At 52.7% G+C, this 22,444-nt stretch overlaps 1 protein-coding gene across 2 annotated transcripts in view; it reads right to left on the bottom strand.

Annotated features, from left to right (window-relative positions):
* Window positions 1–3,462: 3,462 nt before the first annotated feature.
* The window catches only part of GTF2IRD1 (GTF2I repeat domain containing 1), a 104,402-nt gene continuing 85,420 nt past the window's right edge, over window positions 3,463–22,444 (bottom strand). The window contains exons 22-26 of one of the 2 annotated variants that reach the window (XM_054714836.1): window positions 12,274–12,351; window positions 10,420–10,612; window positions 8,325–8,362; window positions 4,890–5,026; window positions 3,463–3,680 (exon numbers count right to left, since the gene is read on the bottom strand). In XM_054714836.1, the coding sequence (XP_054570811.1) occupies window positions 3,612–3,680; window positions 4,890–5,026; window positions 8,325–8,362; window positions 10,420–10,612; window positions 12,274–12,351 (515 nt within the window). In that variant the 3' untranslated portion in view covers window positions 3,463–3,611. Of the gene's footprint in view, window positions 5,027–8,324; window positions 8,363–10,419; window positions 10,613–12,273; window positions 12,352–22,444 lie in introns of both variants that reach the window. The other variant, XM_054714837.1, reaches the window with a different exon arrangement.

A 22,444-nucleotide genomic window follows, 5' to 3' on the forward strand; every position in this document is an offset into this window, starting at 1 on the left:
GCTCCTTCGCATCCCCCTTCTGGATCCTCAGGCCTCGGTCACCCAGAACGTTGCCAACAAGAGCAGGGCTTGCACCCTAAGAGCTGTCTGCCCAGAGACCACAGCCTCCAGTCCTGTTCCTGCGCTGCCTTCACGTCTCAGTTTCTCCACGGAAAAATCCTCCATGCCATTTCCCCCCAAAGCACTCACCTTTCATTGAACCACAGCATGAGGCTTAAAAGAGGGGATAGCATTCCTCTCCATCTTGTCTCTTCTTTCTCCTTCTTTGCCTGGGCCAGGTGAGAGGGAGGGAGCCCTCCACGTTTGGGGCAGGAGACCATCATGAATAAAATGTTGACCTCTTTAAAAAAATAAAAAGGTATCTCACAGGGCTGTTATGAAGCTCCAGCCACGGCTTGAGGACGGCTTGGCGCTTCATTACTCGCCTCACTTTTGCAGAAGGGAGGTGCCTGGGCAGCGAGGGCGGCTTTGGGATGGGAGCAGGTGCAGTGAGAGCTGCCACCCCTCCATCGTCTCCCCTCCCTCCCCTCCTTCCCCTCCCCAGGAGCCTCACCCTGGCTTTGTCCCTGTGCTGATTATTGCTTTATTACTGTTTTCAGTCAGATATAATTCTGGCATTTTCTATAATCTCGATCTTTTCATTGATACCAGATTTTTATACAAAGATTTGTATATAAAATGATTATGTACCCACCAGAGTACATTCCCCGGCAATTAGAATGTTTAAGATGCAGCTCCTAACGCTCCTTCCGCACGTTCCTCATTTAGTACTTTTGAAAGTGTTTTGTGATTTTTTGTGTGTGGATGTGTTTACAAATCCAATAACAATTCTCATTTAGAGTTGCAAAACACGAAGCCATTTTGAACCCAGACAGATGGCAGCTAAATGAAGTTTAATTAAAGAATGAGTGCTTTGAATCAAATCCCTTTAAAAAGTACAGTACACTGAGATTCCGGAGAGGCTGCATAAACAGCATCTGGCTGCTCTGGAGAAAGCAGGGGGTGCTTGCGAGGAAAACACTCGGGAAGCCGACCCCATCGGATCAGGGCTGAGCAACACAAGCAGGCGGGCGGGCGGCCAAGCCGTCCTCGATCCTCTGCCCTAAGCCCGGACACACCTCCCAGAGCCCGGAGCTCCCGGGACAGGAGGGGAAGGTGCCACCGGCCACCTCCAGGTTCAAGAGCTTTGACTGGGGTGGGGGGATCCCTTTCTAAGTTTATGGAATGAGGCCGGGCACCAAGGCGAGAAGGTTTGCTGCACCAACCCACTTAATTGCACGCATCCATGGTGAAAGGAGACCTATGGCGGCGGGGGGCGCTCTGCACTCCACGTCCTGGATCGGCGTCCAAGGCTCTTACCCCGGGCCCCGCACCCCTCCGTGCAGCCGCCGGGGGCACACGCCCCCGCCCCCCTCCCCGCCCCGCGGGGACCCACTTCCGGCTCTGGCCGCTGATCTGAGCGTCGGGCGGAGGCGGCCAGGGTCGGTCTAGACTCTAGACGACCGAGCGGCGCCAGCCGGCCGGGGAGGGTTCGGGAGGGGAGGGGGAGTTTGGAGGGGGTGGGGGGGACAAGCCCCAGGACGCCGCGGGGAGGCGGGCGCCCAGGCTGCAGCCGCTCCCCGCCGAGTGGTGACTGCCGTGGAGGAGGGAGGGGACTGACCGTGGGGTGAGAGGCCGGGGTGGGGACAGACCGGGAGGAGATGTTCGCACCCAGCGCTGTGGGGCAGGAGAAGCACGGAGGTTTTTAATTCAGGGAGCGGCGGGGTGAGGGGTTCCCGGAGAGGGGGCTGAAGGCAAAGTGTCAGCTGCTAGGCTGGCCTTTCCTTCATGGGCAGTTTCTGCCTTGAGGGTGGTGGTCGGTGTAGGGGGTCGACCTTCCCCTGATCCTGGAGAGAAAAGACCCGGATTGAGGATGGAGTGGGGGCCCTGGCGAGCCCCGGAGCCACGGGGATGTGGGAGGGAGGTGGTGACACCAGCGGAAAGAGGACTAGTTGGGGTGGGGTGTGCCAAGCTTGTGGCCTCTGGCTTCTTCCATCATCTCTCCGGGAGGAAGCGGAGTCCGGAAGGCTGGGGGAAGCCTTCCCTCCCAGCTCGGGGCAGGGCTGACCCAGAGGGCTGGCAGAAGTACTGGACTGTTTGGATCGTGTACGCAGCTGACTCAGACCCGGTTCCTCCGAGCCTTAGGCCTCTTGCTGGATCTTGGCTGGGTCTGTGGTCACTCTGACCCCTCCACGCCCTGACCCCTCCACACTCCAGACCAATTGACCTTCAAGTTCTGTTGGCTGACCTTGTTCTTCTCCCACTTGGCCAAACCACGGCCAGCTCTTGCTGGAAAAACTGAAGAGCCTCCCACAAGGTCTTCCAGCTTCTCTCACCTCTGACCTTTCCTCTCTGCAGGAAGGCAGACCCTTACCAAATGAGGTTCTGGTCATGGCTCTCCCCCACTCCCCAGGTACTCCCAGCTCGGCCTCCCTGCCGCAGCTCCCCCCGCATCAGCCTGGGAGAAAAAGGATGAATCCTGGCCCCAGAGTGCACTGCTGGGCCACCCCTCAGTGCAGCACCATGTCACAGCCTGCTGCCTGCCCCCACCTACCCCGCTCTCTCACCTCCTGCCACTCTCCTCCGGCCCCCTGCTCCCGTGACTTCCTGTTCCTGGAGAGCCGGGGTTCTCAGCCTGTCCTCCCTGCCTTTGCACTCGGGGCGCTCTCCTCCTAGAACGCCATCTGCCCACCTCTCTCTCCCCATGTTGTCCCACCACCTCCTCCTGTGCTCCTCAAGTCTCCGCTTCAGGGGCTGTTTCCTGATGCTGCACCAGGGGAGGCCGCCCTGCCTTGTGCTCCGAGGTACCCTGCCCTTCCTCATCAGGACCCTCAGTTCACATGTCTACCTTCCCCTCCAGGAGTGAATGAGCAGCCCCCGCGTGCCCGGCCCTATGACTTGTGTTTCTGCCTCTAGTCTGACCCCTTCTCCCACCTTTCTGTCTGCCACCACAGCAGTCTTCCTGAGACGCAAATATGACCCATCATTCTGCTGTTCCAACACCCTGAACTCTATAAAAAACCCACCCTACCCTCCAGGCCCAACCCAAAGCCCCTTCTCCAAGATGCCTTCCCTCCAGCCATGGAGAGCCCACACTTCACGATCATACATACTTGGCAAGTTTCACTTCACCCGAGTCAGTGGGGCCACGGCAGCCCCCTAGCACACTGTGCGCTTGGGGGCTGGTCGGGCACTTGGACTTCCAAGGCCCCTCTTCCTGAGGTCACGTGGGCGCAGCAGCAGAGAAATGGAGTCTGTACCCAGACACCAGAGCCCAGGGGTCAGGGATACCACTACTACTTTGGCAAGAAAGGAGGGTGTTGGCAGGCCATCTGAGCTGGGTTTCCTGACCTCGTCCTAGGGACGGCTGCAGCTGCGATTCCAAAAGAGAAGACGCAAAGGCAATTTTTTTTTTTTTTTTTACTTATTTAAAAAGGCCTTGGTGGCAGGAATATAGTGTAAAAATCATTGGAAAAACTAAAAGGCATCGATACATATCCGAATATACACTTTGTACATAAATTACATTTCCTTTAGTCTTTCTGAGTGAGGTCCTGATTCAGCACTGAGGTCTAGTAATTCAGAGGTCCCGGCAGCTGCACGTTCAGGCCGGCATAGTCCACCATGTACATGGGCCATTGCTAGAGAGAGGGGGACAAACGGTCCCGGTTAGGATTCCAGGTGATGCAGAAAGAACACCAGAACCCTTAGCTCCGCTTTCTGAAGGGCGTCCTCGGATGCTTTTATTTTGAGGCTGCTGAAGGCCCAGAGAAGAGACATGACCTGCCCAAGGTCACACAGTCCGTCAGTAGCCATGGAACCTGGGCTGGAGCCTTCTGGCCTGTTCCCACTTGTGTCTCAGGGACTAATCGTGTGGACCAGACATGAGGGCCAGAGGGAACTAGCGACTGGCTCAGAACTCCCATCAACAGCCCCCTCCGGGCCTCACACTCCCAGGAAGCTGTCCTGTCTCTCTGGGGCGTGGGGGGAGCTAGTAACCCTCTGTGGGCACTCACATGCCCAGGTAGCGAGAAAGGCAAAGCCTGAACTTTGGGGTTTTCCAGGAACGGAATGAAGGGAAACATGGTCAAAGGGTAAAGAAATCCTGAAATACATGAGGAAAAAAAATTCTATAACTATGTATGTCAACTACTTTCTGTGGTGATCATTTCACAATATATACAAATATTGGATCATTATGTTGTACACCTGAAACTAATATAATGTATGTCAATTGTACCTCAAAAAAAAAAATCATTTCTAAATGTGTTCCAATATTCTTCCCATTTGGACTCAGGATTTCAAAGGTAATATTTTGAAGTCAGAAAGAACTCTCCAGCGCATGCCCCTAATGAGGTTTTCCTGTTGGGTGGGAGAAAACATGGCAGAGCAGGCGGAGCTCTGCAGGAGGTTCTCCAGCCACCACTGACTGTAGTGGGGCCACACTGTGGAGAGCACCCTCATCTCCCAGGGCTGTGCTGGGGCTGGAGCTCGAGGCGTGAGCACAGAGATTAGCTTAGTATCTGACTGTCCCAAAAAACGGGGCCTCTGCTCGGGATCCTGCGCAGGTACTACTCGGGGGAGCGGACAGGTTCTTTTCCTCTCTCAGCCTTGGCTTGCCAGTGGGAAGGTGATTGTCTGCCGGGGCAACTGTGAGGTCCCGATGAGCGGGGTGGACTACCTTGTGGGTAGATCAGGCAGTTGTGTCTGCAACCCCGGGCTGTGGAGCCCACTCAGAGTCCAGTGCCTCCCCGCACCCCAAACCCACATCCCACAGTGGACGGCCCTGCCCGAGTGCAGGGCGAAGGCCAGAAAGGAGAGTGCTCAGGTCCAGATCTGTGCAACTTTACCACGAGTGAGATCTGGTTGGTGGATGCCACGGACTCCGGGTTGGAGGACGAGGAAGAGGAAGACGAGGAGGAAGAGGAGACGGAGTTTCCTTCGGAGACCCGCTTTCTCTTGCGCTTGGGCATGCTGCTGTCTTTGGCTGGTGGGAGGAAAGGTTGCTGACACTGGATGCCAAGACTGTGTCTTGTCTTTACCAACCCCTCTGGAGAGGCCCACCTCTCCAGCCTCCTTCCCTAACGAGGCCCCGCAGCCCATTCATCCACCTCTTGCTCCTGCTTACCTGTCTGCCTTTGCTAACACTATATCCTCACCCCCAGGGAGGCCTCCCCAGAACTCCCAGAATTCCCCTGGGGCCCAGAATCCCATGGCCTCCAGAGGGCATTGGGGAGAGTCATTACTAGGTGTACCGGTTACTAGTTGGGATTTTTGTCAATAGATGGAGTTATACATGTTGATATATATGCGATTTGATATGTATGCTATCTGAAGGTGTTAACATCATAGATATTTTTACACTTAAAAATGTCGAATTTTGTGCCAAAAAAAGAGCATTTGTGGGAAGTTTTGACTCATTACTTTATTTTGAAGAAAAGTGCTGCTGAAAGTTACCGTATACTTTGGGAAGCTTATGGTGAACATGCTCCATCTCAAGATACTTGTGAACGCTGGTTTAAACGCTTTAAGAGTGATGATTTCGATGTGAAAGACAAAGAACATCCAGGTCAACCGAAAAAGTTTGAAGACCAACAATTACAAGCATTATTGGATGAAGATGCGTGTCAAACTCAAAAACAACTTGCAGAAAGATTAAACGTTGCTCAGCAAACAATTTCCGATCGTTTACAAGCAATGGGAAAGATTTTAAAGGAAGGGAAATGGGTGCCACTTCAACTGAACGAAAGACAAATTGAAAACCGAAAAGTCATCAGTAAAATGTTGCTTCAACGGCACGAAAGAAACTCTTTTTTGCATCGAATTGTGACTGGTGATGAAAAGTGGATTTATTTTGAGAATCCCAAATGCACAAAATCATGGGATGATCCAGGTCAACCATCAACATCGACTGCAAGGCCAAATCGCTTAGGAAAGAAGACAATGCTCTGTGTTTGGTGGGATCAGGAAGGTGTGGTGTATTATGAGCGTCTAAAACCAGGTGAAACCGTTAATACTGATTGCTACCGACAACAAATAATCAATTTGAACCACGCTTTGATCGTAAAGTAAGAAGACACAGCAAAGTGATTTTGCTTCATGATGACACACCATCACACACTTAAAACCAGTTAAAGACACGTTAAAAGATCTTGCCTGGGTAGTATTAACCCACCCGCCATATTCACCAGACCTTGCTCCTTCAGATTACCACTTGTTCTGATTGATGGCACATGCACTTTCTGAGCAGCACTTCAAAACATACGAAGAAATGCTCTTTTTTTGGCATGAAATTCGACATTTTTAAGCGTAAAAATATCTATGATGTTAACACCGTCAGAAAATTTGACATATGAAGTTTTGAAGCTTGCTGTCAATACAATGAAATAGCATACATATCAAATTGCATATATATCAACATATGTGTAACCCCATCTATTGAAAAAAATCCACATTAGTAACCGGTACAGCTAGTAAATGTCCCTGCACCTTCCTTTCCTTGCCAGTAAAATGTAAGTAAGATTCTTCAGGGCTGCTGGGAGGGTCCCGTGAGATGGTGTGCATGGCCTCCTGTAAATACTCAGAAACTGAGAATTGGTATCAGTATTATTGCTACTGTTCCTGCTTGATGACCCGAACCTGACAGATGACAGTTCACAGAGACCAGGAGACAAGGCAGTGCCCCAGTGTAAAAAGAGCTCCGGTTTAGAGCCAGAAGTCCTAAGTTCAAAGTTCACGGCTGCCACTTACCATGTGTGTGACCCTGGGAAACTGATTAAGCTCTCTGAGCTGAAAGTGGACAACCGTGTGCTGCGAGACTTCCAGGAGATTGTGTGTGAAAGAGCCCAGGACCAAGCCCAGCACAGAGCAGGCCTCGGCGGGTTCTGCTGCTGAATTAAATTGATGTGAGGATCTAAGTTTTATAAAAAAGATCTGCAACTGTGTGCTACATAAGTGGGGCTTGAGGCTTCACTGAGTAACAGGCTACTGAGTAGAACACGACTACAGCCCACGAGAAGGGTCTTAATGACACAGTGTGAGGGAGGGCTCGGCCCAGGGCAATTCCTTCTCCAGCTGGTGAAGAAAAACTGGGGATCTGTGATGTGATATAAATAGAGACCCCGGGAAACAGAAGACTCTGGAGGCAGGACTGGCCCAGGCTGTGAGCCGGGAGGAGGGAATTTTGCGGGAGGCAGGCGGGCGCTGCTGGAGACTGGCTGGGCCCCCTGGATGCTGCCTGCATTTGCAGGCCACGTGCCTACACCAGGCCCTGGGCTTTAGAAACTTTCAGTCTGCAGTTTGCCTGGCCGGGGTGGGGCAGTGGGGGATGTAATCTACCTCTGATAATGTCCCAAACTCTCCCCTTTGAGGCCTCCTCAGGGCCTGTGTCTCTGCCTTTGACCTGGGAGCAGCTCTCAAACCCAATCACCTCCCTAGCCTGAGTGCCTGGTGCCTTGCTGGGCCTTTTTAATGGGCACATGGTAGGAGGAGGTGGTCTCTGGTTGGGCTGTGCCACCTCAGGCAGTGGAGTTCCAGGTGAACCCTAACCTATCTGCAGTTGGGCCTCAGGTTTCAGGCTGGGGTGGGGTGGCCTTGCTGAACCCCACTACTCTCCCCACCGAACAGCCATAGACCACAGTGGCCTGCGGTTCAGATGGATAATCTGCACACAGGGCTCTGGGCAGCCGCCAACTCACTGCATGGCCTTGGCAAGTCCTTCCTCCGCTCTGGGCCTCCATTTCCCAGCTGAACAATGAGGCCACACCTCCCAATCATCCGGAGTCCTATCGCACACCTTCTCAGTCAGAACTGTCATACAAGACCGTCTCCCAGGTTCCTGCGAATTCAATTCTAAAAGCCCAGGGGCTGGTGCAGGCACGTGCCCTGCAAATGCAAGTGGAATCGAGGGGGTCCAGCCAGTCTCGGAAGTACCTGGCTACCTTACCCCTGCCAATCCTGTCACTCCTTCTCTCCCCGGGTGACTTTCACGACCCTATCTGGCGTCCCCTCCTCCTGGCTCCAGCCTGCCCCTCATCCTCTCTCTCCAGTTGATCTGACACACTCAGGTGTGGCAGGGACCCCCTCCAAGGGCACCTACGGGCTTCCTGGGGCCTTTTGGGAGTGCGGGCCCTGCAGACGGAGATCTCAGGTTGCCCGGAGAAGTACTCAGCGGGAGGGACAGACTGTTCTCTACATGGCCAGCCACCTGTTGCCTGCCACCTGTCCTATGTCCACAGGTCGGTCCCTGCAAGGTAGAAGGGTGCCTTCTTCAGCCTCTGACTTACCTGGCACCTTGGCGTCATTGCAGATTTCTGCGAAAGGCCTGGAAAAGAAAGGAGGTGGCAGTTAGAAAATGAGGTTTCTTTTCCTTCTCACTTGATACGCCCCGCATATGGACATCTCTTGTGAGGTGAGGTGCCACCACTGCCGCTGGAGGGTAGCCAGGTAAGACCCAGATGAAAATGGTCAGCACCCGCCTCCCCACAGAGCAGGCAGGATGGCCAGCCTGGTCTCTAGTAAGTGCCGTGCGTCAGGCAAATGGCCCCTGGGGGCCTGGTTCCCTCATCTCCAAAGCGAGGGTGTGGTCTGACCCAGGGATCAGAAATGTGTGGCTCGGTTTATGTAAATAGATATTCATTACAGCATTATTATTATTCTTTTTTTTACAAATCTTTTATTTTTTATTTTATTGATTATTTTGCTTGCAGCATGATTTATATAAACCAAAAAAAATTTAGACGCAACTCGAATGTCCATCAGTAGAGACAGTATGGCCCATCGTACAGTCATTGAGGGAACTATCATGGACACAAATAACGCTCAAGGGCGACCAAGACAGCCAGACAGGAGACATCAAGCTTTATTTAGTCTACAGACGAACACTGTGATCTCAGTTTCATTGTCTCCAAAAGCATGTCTAAGAGGCATTAAAACCAAGTGGAGGCATGGCTGGAAAGCCCCTGCATGTCGGTGGTGGTTTCTCTGGGAGGTCAGCCTGTGGGGGCGGGGGCGGGGGCGGGGCGACGGGCATTTTCTCCTGTGATCTCCTGTATTTTCCAGTTGTCACTTCAGGGGGTGGAGTGGGGGCGGGGGAGGATGAAACCTCTATTCTTCATTGGAGACCTTCCTGAATGATTTGATTTTTTTGGTACACATTCAAATATTATTTTATTTTTAAAACTGAAAAGGAAATATGCGTAGGGGAAAGATATGGAAGAAACACACCACAATGTGAACTCTGAAGAGGAGAGTTATGGATTATCTTCTTTTCTTCTACCTTTTTAGATTTCCCTGCTTTGTTTTTAAATCTGAAAATAATCAAATAAACTATTCTATTTAAAATATTAGCCGAAACCGGTTTGGCTCAATGGATAGAGCGTCGGTCTGCGGACTGAAAGGTCCCAGGTTCGATTCCGGTCAAGGGCATGTACCTTGGCTGCGGGCACATCCCCGGTAGGGGGTGTGCAGGAGGCAGCTGGTCGATGATTCTCTCTCATCGATGTTTCTAGCTCTCTATCCCTCTCCCTTCCTCTCTGTAAAAAATCAATAAAATATATTTAAAAAATAAATAAATAAAATAGTATAAGGATACGTGGCAAAATATGGACAAAAACAAATAAGAATAAAATATCTCTGGGCGATGAAATGACTGTTATTGTATAAATGCCATTAAAATGGGTAAAAATTAATGACAGAGTCAGAAAGTCAAATTTAATGAAAGATTTAAAAATAAACAAACACCCATGACTGTTGCGGCTGTGTGTTTTAGCAGAAAGGGGTTGTAATCAGGACACCTGGTGATACAGACTAAATGTCTGTGTCCCCCAAATTCAATGTTGAAACCTAGGTGCCAAGGTGATGGTATTAGAAGGTGATTAGGTCACCAGGGTGGAGCCCTGGTGAATGGGATTGATCCTTATAAGAGCTCCCTTGTCCCTTCCACCATGTGAGGACACAGGGAGAAGGTGGCCATCTGTAAACCAGAAAGTGGGCCCTCACCAGACACTGGATCTGCGGGCACCTTCCCAGCCCCCAGAACTATGAGAAATACGTTTCTGTTAAGCCACCTGGTCTATGGTATTGCTACAGCAGCCTGGACAGGCTAAGATACCTGTGTCTGGAGCCAAGCTGACCCACACTGACTTTCACCGTCCCTTCCCTCGATCTGGGTACCAGTTTTCTCAGCTTTAAGATTCCAGTGTTAAGCTAGCCGGCCTCCTGGATTCTGTGCAAGTGCATGATGGGTCTCTCAATCTCCCTCTTCCCTTCCCCAGTCCAGGCTGGGCCTGCTTGGGGATTCCCCTCCCAGATCCAGGCAGCACCCTCTCCCTCGGCCCTCAGCCACTCTCCCCACCCTGCCTCGGGGGCTGGGGCACTCACTGGAGCTGGTTGATGATGACCATTCGGACATGCTCCCGGGCCTTCAGGATCTTCTCCAGCCGGTGGATGTCGTACGTGTTGGGGTTCCGGAAAGGGATGTCATCAGGCAGGCCTGTGACCTCGACGGCGTCTGGGCTGTCCCGGATCAGTTTGTAAGGGACCAGCACAGGCCGGTTCAGGCCCAGGGCCTCACCTAGAGGACACAGGGGGTCAGGGTAAGGAGATGTCCCCTGTTCAGGCCAAGCCCCCTGGGAAAGGGCTGGAACCTGGCAGGGCCCAGCGCAGCAGCCATCACACCCCAGAGAGTTAAAAAGTCAACACAAACACACTATTTACCCAATTAGCAAAACTACAAATCTAATACCCAATGCTGATAATGAAACAGGTACCGTCACACGTGCTAGGTGCAATGATTTGTCAAATGTGCATACCTGGAACTGACAAACGAGGACTTGATAGCTGCTGAAAACCCACTACCTTTATTTAGAAAAGATTAAGTCCTTAAGTTTTATGGATGAAATGATGTGATGTCTTGGATTAATTTTATTTTATTTATTTATTTATTTATTTTTAAATATATTTTATTGATTTTTTACAGAGAGGAAGAGAGAGGGATAGAGAGTTAGAAACATCGATCAGCTGCCTCCTGCACACCCCCCACTGGGGATGTGCCCGCAACCAAGGTACATGCCCTTGACCGGAATCGAACCTGGGACCCTTGAGTCCGCAGGCCGACGCTCTATCCACTGAGCCAAACCGGTCTTGGCTAATTTTAAAGTATTAAACATATCAAAGTGAGTATGCAGAAACAGATAAAATAAGACTGACAAAATGCTGGTAATCACAGAAGCCGGGTTTGGGTTACGGGGTGGGACGCTATGTCATTCTTTCTGCTTTGGTGTATGTTTGAAAACTGGTTCCAAAATAAAAAGTGAAAAAGACAACAGCACAAACCCCCATCCGTGGCTTCCCATTTACTCTCAAAATGAAACCCTGACTCTCCTCAGGCCTGCCCACCTCCCCGCCGCACCGGGAACCTCGCCCACCTGCACGCGCCCTCCCGCTGGTCCCTCTGCCTGGCACGCTTTTCCTCCAATGTTTGTCCCCTCTGGACATTAAAGTCTCAGCTACAACGCCCCCTCTTCGAGAGGCTTTCCTGATCACCTAACCGGGGAGGCCTTGGCCTCCCACTCCTAACCCGCCCCCTCATTCTTGGCCTCTTGGCCACACTGCTGCATTTTCTTCTCTCCCTGAAATTCTTCTTTGTAAAAAATTTACTGTATGTCTCCTCTGCTACAATGCAAAATGGAGGCAATACAAAATCCATCACAAATACAGTGTAAATGCACGTCAAGCACTTGGTACAGCCTGACACTCAATAATCTAGAAAGTGCTGTATCAACTGTAACTATACTAACGGCCCCACCCTGGGCTCGGCCTTCAGCACAGGGCCTCCTCGCCTCTCCTGGCTCTCATCTTCCCATGCCCGTCTCCCGCCGGGGCCTGGGCCCCCCGATGGCCGGAGCAGACTGCTTCCTCTGGAGTCCTCCGGGCTGAGCGCTGGCTGGGCAGACAGGCATGTGCATAAGTAAGTACTTGGCCGTGGGCCATGGCCTCTGCCACACAGCCCAGGCCTGGAGGCGCAGAGATGCTGACTGCATACCACAGACTGGTTCTCTCCCTCCTCAGAAAGGGGCACTGAAGGATCAGTTCCCATCCGTCATGGGCAGAGCAACTACGTCCTCAGGGAGCTGGCAGGCCGGCGGGGGGCAACTGGAGGCCAGGCTGGCTGCAGAGGGAGGAGGGGCCACCCAGGAAGACTGGCCCCACAGACCCCGCCCCCAGGAAACTGACCGTATTTCTCATTGAAGAGCTCCTTCACCTGCTCCCGAAGGATCACCTTCTCCCCGAGTCTGTTGGCATCATCTTCATCTACAAGAGGAAGACAAGGGGGCATGAGGGTTGGCATGGGGCTTGGCCACTGCACCTGCTCCTTCTCCCATGTGGCACCCCTGACCCTCACCAGCTGGAGCAGTCTCTTCAGGCTCCACCCACTCCCCTGCAGCCTGCTTCGGTCCCCATCCATCCATCCATCCATCCACCCACCCACCCATCCATCCATCCATCCACCCACCCATCCATCCATCCATCCATCCATCCATCCATCCACCCACCCACCCATCCCTCCATCCATCCATCCATCCATCCATCCATCCATCCATCCACCCACCCACCCACCCATCCACCCATCCACCCATCCATCCATCCATCCATCCATCCACCCACCCACCCACCCACCCACCCATCCATCCATCCATCCATCCATCCATCCATCCATCCATCCATCCATCCCACATTCTCTGAACAGCTCCTCCGGCACAGGCCCCATGTGCAGCACGGAACAGCCTGAGGAGCGGGAGGCAGGGCCCCTCCACTGAGGCGCTCACAGCGCAGAGGGGCGGCACCCAGCCACAGCGCCCACCCAGAAGAGACACCTTCAAGGAGACATGGGGCAGGAATCGTGCAAGTCCGGAGAGGCTCCCTGGGAGAGCGAGCTGTTTCAGGGGCGTCTCTCCTTCTCTTAGAAGGCTGGTAAGGGTGGAGTGGGGTTGGGAAAAGGCACCCCGGCAGAAGGACTGGCCCATGCATGGCACCAAAGGGTGCAAGGTCACAGCACGCTGGATGTGGCGGACGCACAGGTCGGTGCTAGGGGAAGTGGCTGTGATGGTCCAGCACCTGGACTAACAGGCACTCACCCTGCCTGCCTCACAGTCCACCAGCCCCAGGCCCGTGTCGGGGAGACAGAACGCACCCGGCACTGGGGCTGGGCACCCTCCCTGCCAGGGCAGCTCTTCAAGGGGCTTGGACCTTGTGTTCCCCTAACCCCTCTCCTTGGCTTAGAAGAGCAGCGGGGTCAGGAGAGCCCCAGAGATAGGGCCTGGGCTGGGGGATGTAGAGTGTAGGAGAGGCCAGGGGAGTGGACGGCACGAAGAGGGTCCCGGGACAGCAGGCTGCTGGCTTGTGGCCTGAGCTGGGGAGAGAGCTGGGGTTCCAGGAAGGGCACTGTGCCCCATCACACAGTAACACAGTAACCACACTGGCTGGGCCTCGGCCGGGGTGGGGCGGAGCTGGACACCGGCAGGGAGCCAGGGCCTGGGAGAGAAGGGGCAGAACAGACAGATGGGTCTGTGGAGAACAACAACGCCTGCTTTAATCTGGAAAATCTCACAGAACTCAGTTCCATGGAGAAGGCCGACTGGGGAACGGCGTCTCCCAGGCCCGGTATCTCTCAGCATCGGCGGCCCCGTCGGCACATCACTCTCCCCCAGCCTGGGGGCTGCCCCACAGGGCAGCGAGCTCTCCGTACTGCCGATGCCCCTCCTCCCCGCGCTCCTTCACCTGCTGCCCCTTGTCCTGCCCTGTTCGTGGCCACCCTCCTGACTCTGGAGTCTACATCTGTCGTATCTAGAAGGTCCTGCCTATCTCTTTTCAGCTATCGGGATGCCTGAGACACCAAGACACCAGGCATCCCAGTTAACCTCCTCCTGTGTCCCCATCTCAGGGAGCAATGGCTCTCCTCTGCTGCACCAAGACCCAAAACTCAGCCCCTCCAGAAACCTCCCTCCCACAAGCCCCAACATGGCCCCTCCAGATGGTCTCCAGGACCCTAGACACGGCTAGAACGGACTTGATCCTTCCCCAGGTCCCGGGAAGACAACTGTGACAGAGTCCTGGGCCCAAGGACCACCTAGAGCAGTGGTTCTCAACCTTTGTAATGCCGCGACCCTTTAACACAGTTCCTCATGTTGTGGTGACCCCCAACCATAAAATTATTTTTGTTGCTACTTCATCACTGTAATTTTGCTACTGTTATGAATCGTAATGTAAATATCTGTGTTTTCCGATGGTCTTAGGCTCTACAGCAGTGGTTCTAAACCTGTGGGTCGCGACTCACAGGTTGAGAACCGCTAGCAGGGTCACCTAAGACCATCGGAAAACACAGATATTTACATTACGATGTAACTTTATGGTTGGGGGTCACCACGACATGAGGAACTGTATTAAAGGGTTGCGGCATTACAAAGGTTGAGAACCACTGACCTAGAGCCTTCAGGGAAGTGGCTGACACTTTCTACTTGTCCCCTTGCAACAGGGATTCCTCTGGTGGCCAGGACTCTGCACAGGCACGATAGCACCGCATATAGGGAAGGGGGACCTGGATTCACACCAATGTGTGCCAGATGCTTAGCTGACACCTTTCCTAGACACGATCATGGCCACTCATCCCAGCCCAGGATACAGAGGTTCAGAGAGGTTAAGTAACTTGCCCAACGTCACACAGCTGGTAAGTGCCACGAATAGTGTCTGACCCCGAAACCCTGCTCTTTCACTCCACCACAAACCCCGGGTTCCCTAAAGTCTCTGTCTCCCCATCTATGAAAAGAAGAGCTGATCTTTAAGGTGTTTCCTCTTAATTTTTTGCTTTATCAGTTCATAGTTCCAGGTCTGGCTCCTCTTGAGCCCGGGGAAAGGCTGGATTTATAGCTGGCTCTCGACAAAGCCTGCTGGATTGAAAGGAAGTGGACAGTAAAGATGAGCCCAACAGCGTAGGTAGCTGTGGTTGTGACGAGGCTGTCTCTGGGGAGTCTGGGAGTGCCTGGGTGGAGAGAGACCAAGACAAGGCAGCCTCCTCACCTTGGGAGAGGCGATGCCAGACCCCAGAAGGGCACAGAGCCTGGGAGTCAGAAACCTGAGTCATGTGACGTCAGCTCTCAGCATTTCTGCTCACTGCTCATCTGTCTCCTGAACAAATATTTCATGAGCGCGGTCCCACCTGGACGCGGTGCTGCTCCTGGGCACTTCGCAGAGTACAGAAAACAGCCCTAGTCCGAGGCAGGAGAGGGCGCGGAACGCGTGGTGACCCGCCGGGCTTGAACACCGCTATGTGAGGACTGTGCCAGGCCCACAGCAGTTACCACTGGGTTCTCCCGCCTCAGCGTCTCCCCACTTCCTTGCTTTTATTTCATTTGGAGGGAAGATGGTCCTTTTTTCTTAAAGGATCAGTTGAATAAATGGGCCAGGTAGGTTCTGGGGGTGGGAGGGTTGGAGGGGAGAGTGCCCCTGCCCTCTGGGTACTCAGAGGAAACAGGAGGCAGCTCCTCGGGCTGTGGGGGCAAAGGAGTGACCCCCTTTCTGGGAGGAAACCTGAACCAGAGGGGAAGGGGCTCCTCCATGTTCCTGCCCCAGCCCCAACCTGCCCAGCTCTGTGTAGGGGAGAGGGCAGTGTGACCATCAGAACATACTGGTGTTGGGGCTTGCAGGTGCCAAGGACAGAGCTGGTCTCCCTGATGTGAATCGTGGTCAAAGTCCCTGGCCCATGCAGCTTGGCCTGGCATCGGGTTACCCCTGGGGTAAAGAATGGGGGCAGGGGGGCGGGAGCTACACTCCATGGTCTAAAGGCTAGTTATTACTACTCTGAACCCTGAGTCAGCCAACCTATTCTGGGGATTTGGAATAAACCACGCCTCCTGTGCTCCTCTGAACCTAGGTTGGCTGTAAAAGACACCATTTCAGAATGTTCTCCATTTGGAAACACAATTAGGGCACAATGTGGAGTGTGAGTGTAGCTCTCTCTGCCAGGCCTGGGCCTAAATACAGTGGGGAAGAAGGGGCAGTGACAGGAAAGGTCCCTGGCTCCGTAGATTACAAAGCAATCTTGATTGTAACCCTAATGCAGTGTGACATTTGGAAAATCACTCAACCTCTCTGGGCCTTTGTTTCCACATCCTTCAAATAGGAATCCTAGCCTGTTGGGAGGATCTAATCATGTCACATAAAAAACGTTAAGGTCTCAAGCCACCAAAATCAAATTGTTGTTGATGGCATTACTAGACCAATGCCTCAATTATCCTGTGGTCTCAGGAAATGAAATTTTGCAGGAGACTCTTCCAGATAATCGAAGTTTATTCTCTTAATCCTCTGGGTTTGATTTTCCCATTTTAGGTAGAACCGTTTCTAAAATGTATACAGTACCCTTTTCTTATTAAGCACACAGTGGGGGGCGTGAGAGAAGTCACCCTCATGATCTACCCCCTAGTGCCTTCCAGAAAGTGCCCTCCCCTCCCCCCGCAGCGGTGACCTGTACCCCACTGCCCCTGCCCCATCCTGCGGGCATTTCTCCCGCCTCTTCCTGCTCAGTCCAGTTTCCTGGTCTCCTCTCTTTCACTATTGTCTGCCCCAGAAGCTCTCATCTTGTCCTTTCTCATCAGCTCTCTGTTAGCCGAGGATTAACGGAATTTTGCTTGGGGAAGAAAGCAACCAAGCTTATTAAATCACAGCCATAGTAGATACACAATTTTAAGCCAATCAGCTTCGGGGTGATGCCTGGGGTGGCCCCCCAGCCCTCTCCTGGGGCAAAGTACAAGAGCTGTGAGCAGCCTGGGCTTTCCCTGCCTGGTGTGAGGCCTGCAGCTGGGACTGACGACCATGCTGATAAGCATGATCATAAACAGAAGCACAGAGGCAGCCAACAGCGAGGGAAGGGCTGCTTAGAGGGAGAGCTCTGTCCACAAGGTGGAATAAATATTCCTCCCCTCCCCTCTCTCTGCCAGGCCTGGGCTCGGCAATTCAGGCATCAAGCAGACCTGGGCGGGCCTGGACCTGCAGAGAACATGGTGGACGTGAGGGCGCTCCCCCGTGGGGGAGCAGCTGCCTGGGCCACAGGTGGGAGAGCAGCCACATTCCTCCCTCAGGCCTGCAGCTGAACAACGCCTCCCTTCCCTGGCACCAGGCCTTTGCCAGGAGAAGAAGGTGCATTGGGTTCATCTTTTAACTCCTTGTTGGGCCTGCACGTAGGGGCAGCAGGAATTCCGTCATCTCTGTTTTACAGATGGAGAAGCTGAGGCTCAGAGAGGGGATGGCTGTGCTGCAGTGGGGTGGAGACCCTTGCCCAGGCCTGTGACCTCATGTACCAAGAGAAACTTCTGTACATGCGCAAAAGGAAACATGTGCAAGGGTGCTAACTGCAAGGCCTTGGGAGCAACCCCAACAGCCCAGGGCAGGAAGGCAGATGAATTCAGGGTGGTCTAACCGCTCCAGGGAATGTTATGGAGCAGTGAAAACAAACAAGCTACAGCTACACATTTCCGCAATATGTTACATCAAGTTAAGTGACAAACGCAAGTCCCAAGGTACCCTGATACAGTAGGGTACCTTGGTTATAAAAGTAGAAAAGAAAAAATAAATGAAACAAATTTGGTTTAGGCAAATATATGCCATAGAACAATTTAGAATATCAGCTATTGAACAATCCTACCTAATAAAAGAGTAATATGCAAATTGACCATACCTTTGCCACACCCATAAGCCACGCCCACCAGCCAATCAGGAGCAAATATGCAAATAAACCCAACCAAAATGGCTGCAGCCACAGAGAGCAGGAGGGAGGCTTGGGTTTCCCTGGCAACAGAGGAAGACAAGCTTTCCGCCTGCCCTTGCCGGCCTAGGCCTCCACTCAAGGCTACAAAGTTTCAATTATAGAAGGTAAACAAATCCGAACAGAAATGGCGGCAGCCACTGAGCTGGAAAGAGCGGGAGGCAAGGGTTGCCCGGCAATGGAGGAAGCTAAGCTTCTGCAGCCCTGGCCAGCCCAGGCCTCCGCTTAAAGCTACAAAGTTTCAAGTATATTAGATACATAAGTCCCAACAGAAATGGCTGCATCCACCGAGCGAGCAGAAGGCTTGGCTCTGCTCCAGGCTACAAAGTTTCAATTGTAGAAGGTAAATAAACCCCAGATACCAAGGGCCTCCGCTTGGGTTGCCAGGGGGCGTGGCCGGCCTGCAAACCACCACAGGCCCCTCGCCCAGGCTGCCCCATGCTCCAAGGGAACCCCCACCCTGATCCAGGACACCCTTCAGGGCAAACCAGCTGGCCCCCACCCATGCACCAGGCCTCTATCCTATCTAATAAAAGAGTAATATGCAGATTGACCATCACTCCAACACACAAGATGGCTGCGCCCATGTGGTCAAAGATCTTGCCCCCATGTGGACACAAGATGGCCACCACAAGATGGCCAGCAGGAGAGGGCAGTTTGGAGTGACCCAGGCCTGCAGGGGAGAGCAGTTGGGGGGGGACCAGGCCTGCAGGGGAGAGCAGTTGTGGGTGACCAGGCCTGCAGGGGAGAGCAGTTAGGGGCAAACAGGCTGGCAGGGGAGCAGTTAGGTATCAATCAGGCTGGCAGGGGAGTGGTTAGGGGTTGGTCAGGCTGGCAGGTGGAAGTGGTTAGGGGCAATCAGGAAGGCTGGCAGGCGAGCAGTTGGGAGCCAGCAGTCCTAGATTGTGAGAGCGATGTCCGACTGCCCGTCTAAACATTTAGACGGGCAGTCGGACATCCCTCGAGGTGTCCCAAATTGGAGAGGGTGCAGGCTGGGCTGAGGGACCCCCCCCCCCGTGCACGAATTTCGTGCACCGGGCCTCTAGTGATTATATAATGTGTGTGTGTGGGGGGAACAACCGCCATAAAGACATTGAGGAATATGAATACAGACTGTATATTCGACAAGAGGGAGTTGTTAAGTCTCATAAGTGTTATAATAATGTTGTGGATATGTAAAAGAATAGCATTGTTCTGAGGAGATGTGTGTTGAAATATTTAGGTGTGAAGAGTCAAGATGTCTGCAATTTACTTCAAATGGAAATAAATGGGGGGTGGGGTCTCTGTGTGGGGGAGGAAGATGGAGGGAGGAAGAAGGGAAACGTGGCAAAATGTTAAGAATTTTGAATCAGAGAAAGGATGTATAGGCAGTGACTATACTATGCTTTCATTTTTTCCTGCAGTTTTGAAAATTTGGAGGCAAAAACCAAGAGAATGGTACACGTAAAATTCAGGGTATTTGTTCTGGGGAGAAAGGTGGGCAGGATGGCGGAGAGCACGTTGTTGGTACTGTTCTAATTCTCATGCGGGTGCTGGGTCCATGGGTGTCCGTCGTAGTATGTATTAACCAGCTAGCAGACCATCAGGAGGGAATACCAACGAAGGAATAAAAATAAATGAATACTAAGCGCAATGTGGTATCCGGGACTGAACACTGACACATCAAAAGGATGTTAGTGGAAAAACTGATGAAATTTAATGTCTGTAGATTAAGCACGTCGTATCAATCCATGTTAATTTCTTAGCTTTGACAAATGTGCCAAGGTTATGTGAGATGTTAATGTCCTACATGGGTCAAACGGTATTTGGGAACTCTGAATCTTTGAAATTCTTTGTGAATTAAAAATTATCTCAAAATAAAAGGTTAGAGCAATCCATCGATGGTTACATGCAGAGATCGATGGCAGAGCGATTGATGTGATTAGTGCATGAGGTCCCCTGGGGAGGGTAAGGGAGGAGGGAAGAGAGCAAGTGTTCTCCCTGACAGTTCCCTCAGGCTTGGCTCTGTGCTCCCATCAACCCACCTCTCTTCCCTGGGTGGGTGGGCCACCACCTGCTGGGGCAGGTGCTCTGCACTCCTCCCTACAGCCCAGCTGTCTAACCTCCAACTGCACACAAGGGGCTGAAACAGTGGCCAACAGGGGACTCTGGCTGGGGCCTCCCCTGTTGGGGCTACCAAGCCCTTGCACTATCCCCTCAGCTGCCAACAAGGGGATGCAAACCCCACATCTGCTGACACCCACCCACCAGAGACTGCCTGCAGATTTAGGGATGCCCTTTATTCCTCATCATGAGGCTGATCTCTAGGTGTTGATATCCCCGTTTTATAAATAAGTAAACTGAGGCTCAGAGGAGTCAAGGTGCCTGCCCAAAGCCACCAAGGATCATGGTCTGCAATTGGTGGCACTAGGACTCAAACCCAGGTTTCTCCGACTCCTAAGTTCTGCTTTCCTGTCTGAGATCAGCCTAGCACCGTCTGGAAGGGCTGTCTCACAAACTCTCCTGCAGCCCTGTGGCTTAACCTACGAGCCAGGTTGGGCGGGGCAGGCACCCAGTTTTGTCATGGGGTCCATCCTAGACAGACAACCCTTGGGCCAGCCACACTCATGGCCTTTCCCAAGGGAAATGCCCCCTTTCCTTTTCCTCTTCCTCTTCCTCTCCCTCTCTCTCTCTCTCTCTCTCTCTCTCTCTCTCTCTCTCTCTCTCTCTCTCTCTCTCTCTTCCCCTCCCTCCCTTTGCTTTGCCTCCTTTCCTCTCTTCTCCCTCCCTCCCAGGTCCCAGCTACACAGAGAGAGGGACAGCACTGACCCAAGGCTGGCCAAGGCCCAGGCGGAACTGTGGCCACACAGGCCACACACAGAATGCCATGCTCTCCGCATGATGAGCAGGGCATCGGCACCTCTCTTGGGAAAAGTGGACAAATTGGGGCAGTTGGTCGCACAGGCTGGGGCAGGAGGGATGCACTCTCCTGCATCACCTGGCTGACTCTGAGGACACGTCCTCATGCTGTGCAGCAGCAGCAGCCATCGGCTGCCTCCAGCCCTCACTACAGCTAACTACCAAGAACGGACATTCCCTGCGGGCTGCGATGGTTGTTTTTCAGTGACCTATTTATTTATTGAGCACCTATGATGTGTCCAGCCCGAGCACCTATAATAATGCCTGACACATCATAGGCGCTCAATAAATAGAGAAATCAAGCTCTTTTTAATAAAAATACCTTTATTGATTTCAGAGAGGAAGGGGAGAGGGAGAGATAGAAACATCAATGATGAGAGAGAATCATTGATTGGCTGCCTCCTGCACACCCCCTACAAGGGATCAAGCCCACAACCCAGGCATGTGCCCTTGACCGGAATAAAACCCGAGACTCTTCAGTCTGCAGGCTGACACTCTATCCACTGAGCCAAACAGGCCAGGGCGAGAAACCAAGTTCTTAAGTGCCATACACTATTCTTAGATCTTTGTATGGATTCATTCACTTAATCCTTCCAATAACCCTATGACGCTCTATGAGTATCTCCATTTTACAGATGAGAAAGCTGAGGCGCAAAGAAAAACCCTGCCTTAGGTTACACAGTGAGTGAGTGGGGGAGCCAGGATTTACCCTAGAGACCTAACCACCTTGTAGTATATATAGCCTCTCTCTGTCCTGGCTGCAAGGATGGCAGAGGAATGTCTAAAACCCAGGCTCATTATCATGCTGCCTGCCTATCGGGACCTTGTCTCCACGTGTGAGGAGGGAAGAGATCTTCCTTCTACCCCACCCATGCTGCAGCTCCTCACTCTTCTGCACTTGCAACCCCGAGCCCACATTCCCAACTGCCTCCTTGAGCACCTTGGATTCTGCACTTCCCCAAAGAGCCTCTCCCTGGTCCCAGACGCCGCGCTCCCACACGGCTGCTCAAGGGAGAAACTGGGCTGCCTCCAACCCTTGGTAGGCTGTCTGGCCCCACAGCCGTGCACGTGGCCCCCCGTTAGCTGCCCTAATCCCTGGGGCCTGTGACTATGTCTCTTTATATAGCAGAAGGGACTTTGCTGCTGTGACTAAGCTGAGGATCTTGGGGTGGGGAGATGATCCTGGATGATTCCAGTGGGCCCTAAATATAGGGTGAGGCAAAAGTAGGCTTACAGTTGTTCATATGGAAACTAAGACAGCAACGAATAAATAATACCAGGGTAAACTCTGTTTTGGGTACTCACAACTGTAGACCCACTTTTGCCCCACCCTGTAATAGTCACTAGAGTCCTCTTAAAGGAAGCACGAAGGTCCAAAGCTGGCGAGGGGACGACGGAAGCAGAGGGCGGAGTCGTGCGCTCTGAAGGTGGAGGAGGGGCCATGAATTTGAGTGGCCCCCAGAAGCTGGAAGAGGAGAAAACAGTTCCTGCTTAGAGCCTCCGGAAGGAACCTGCCTGCCGATGCCCCGGCTGTGGCCCTGCTGTAAGGCTAATTTCAGGCTTCTCACCTCTACAACAGTAAGGCAGTAAGCCTGTGTTGCTTTAAGCCACTAAGTTTGAGGAATTCATTACAGCAGCCACAGGAACCCTGTATCCCCTTTCCTCCATCCACAAATCCAGGTGGTCTCCGGG

This window comes from Eptesicus fuscus, chromosome 4 (genome assembly GCF_027574615.1).
Source record: "Eptesicus fuscus isolate TK198812 chromosome 4, DD_ASM_mEF_20220401, whole genome shotgun sequence".
In the NCBI taxonomy this organism is placed as follows: Eukaryota; Metazoa; Chordata; class Mammalia; order Chiroptera; family Vespertilionidae; genus Eptesicus; species Eptesicus fuscus.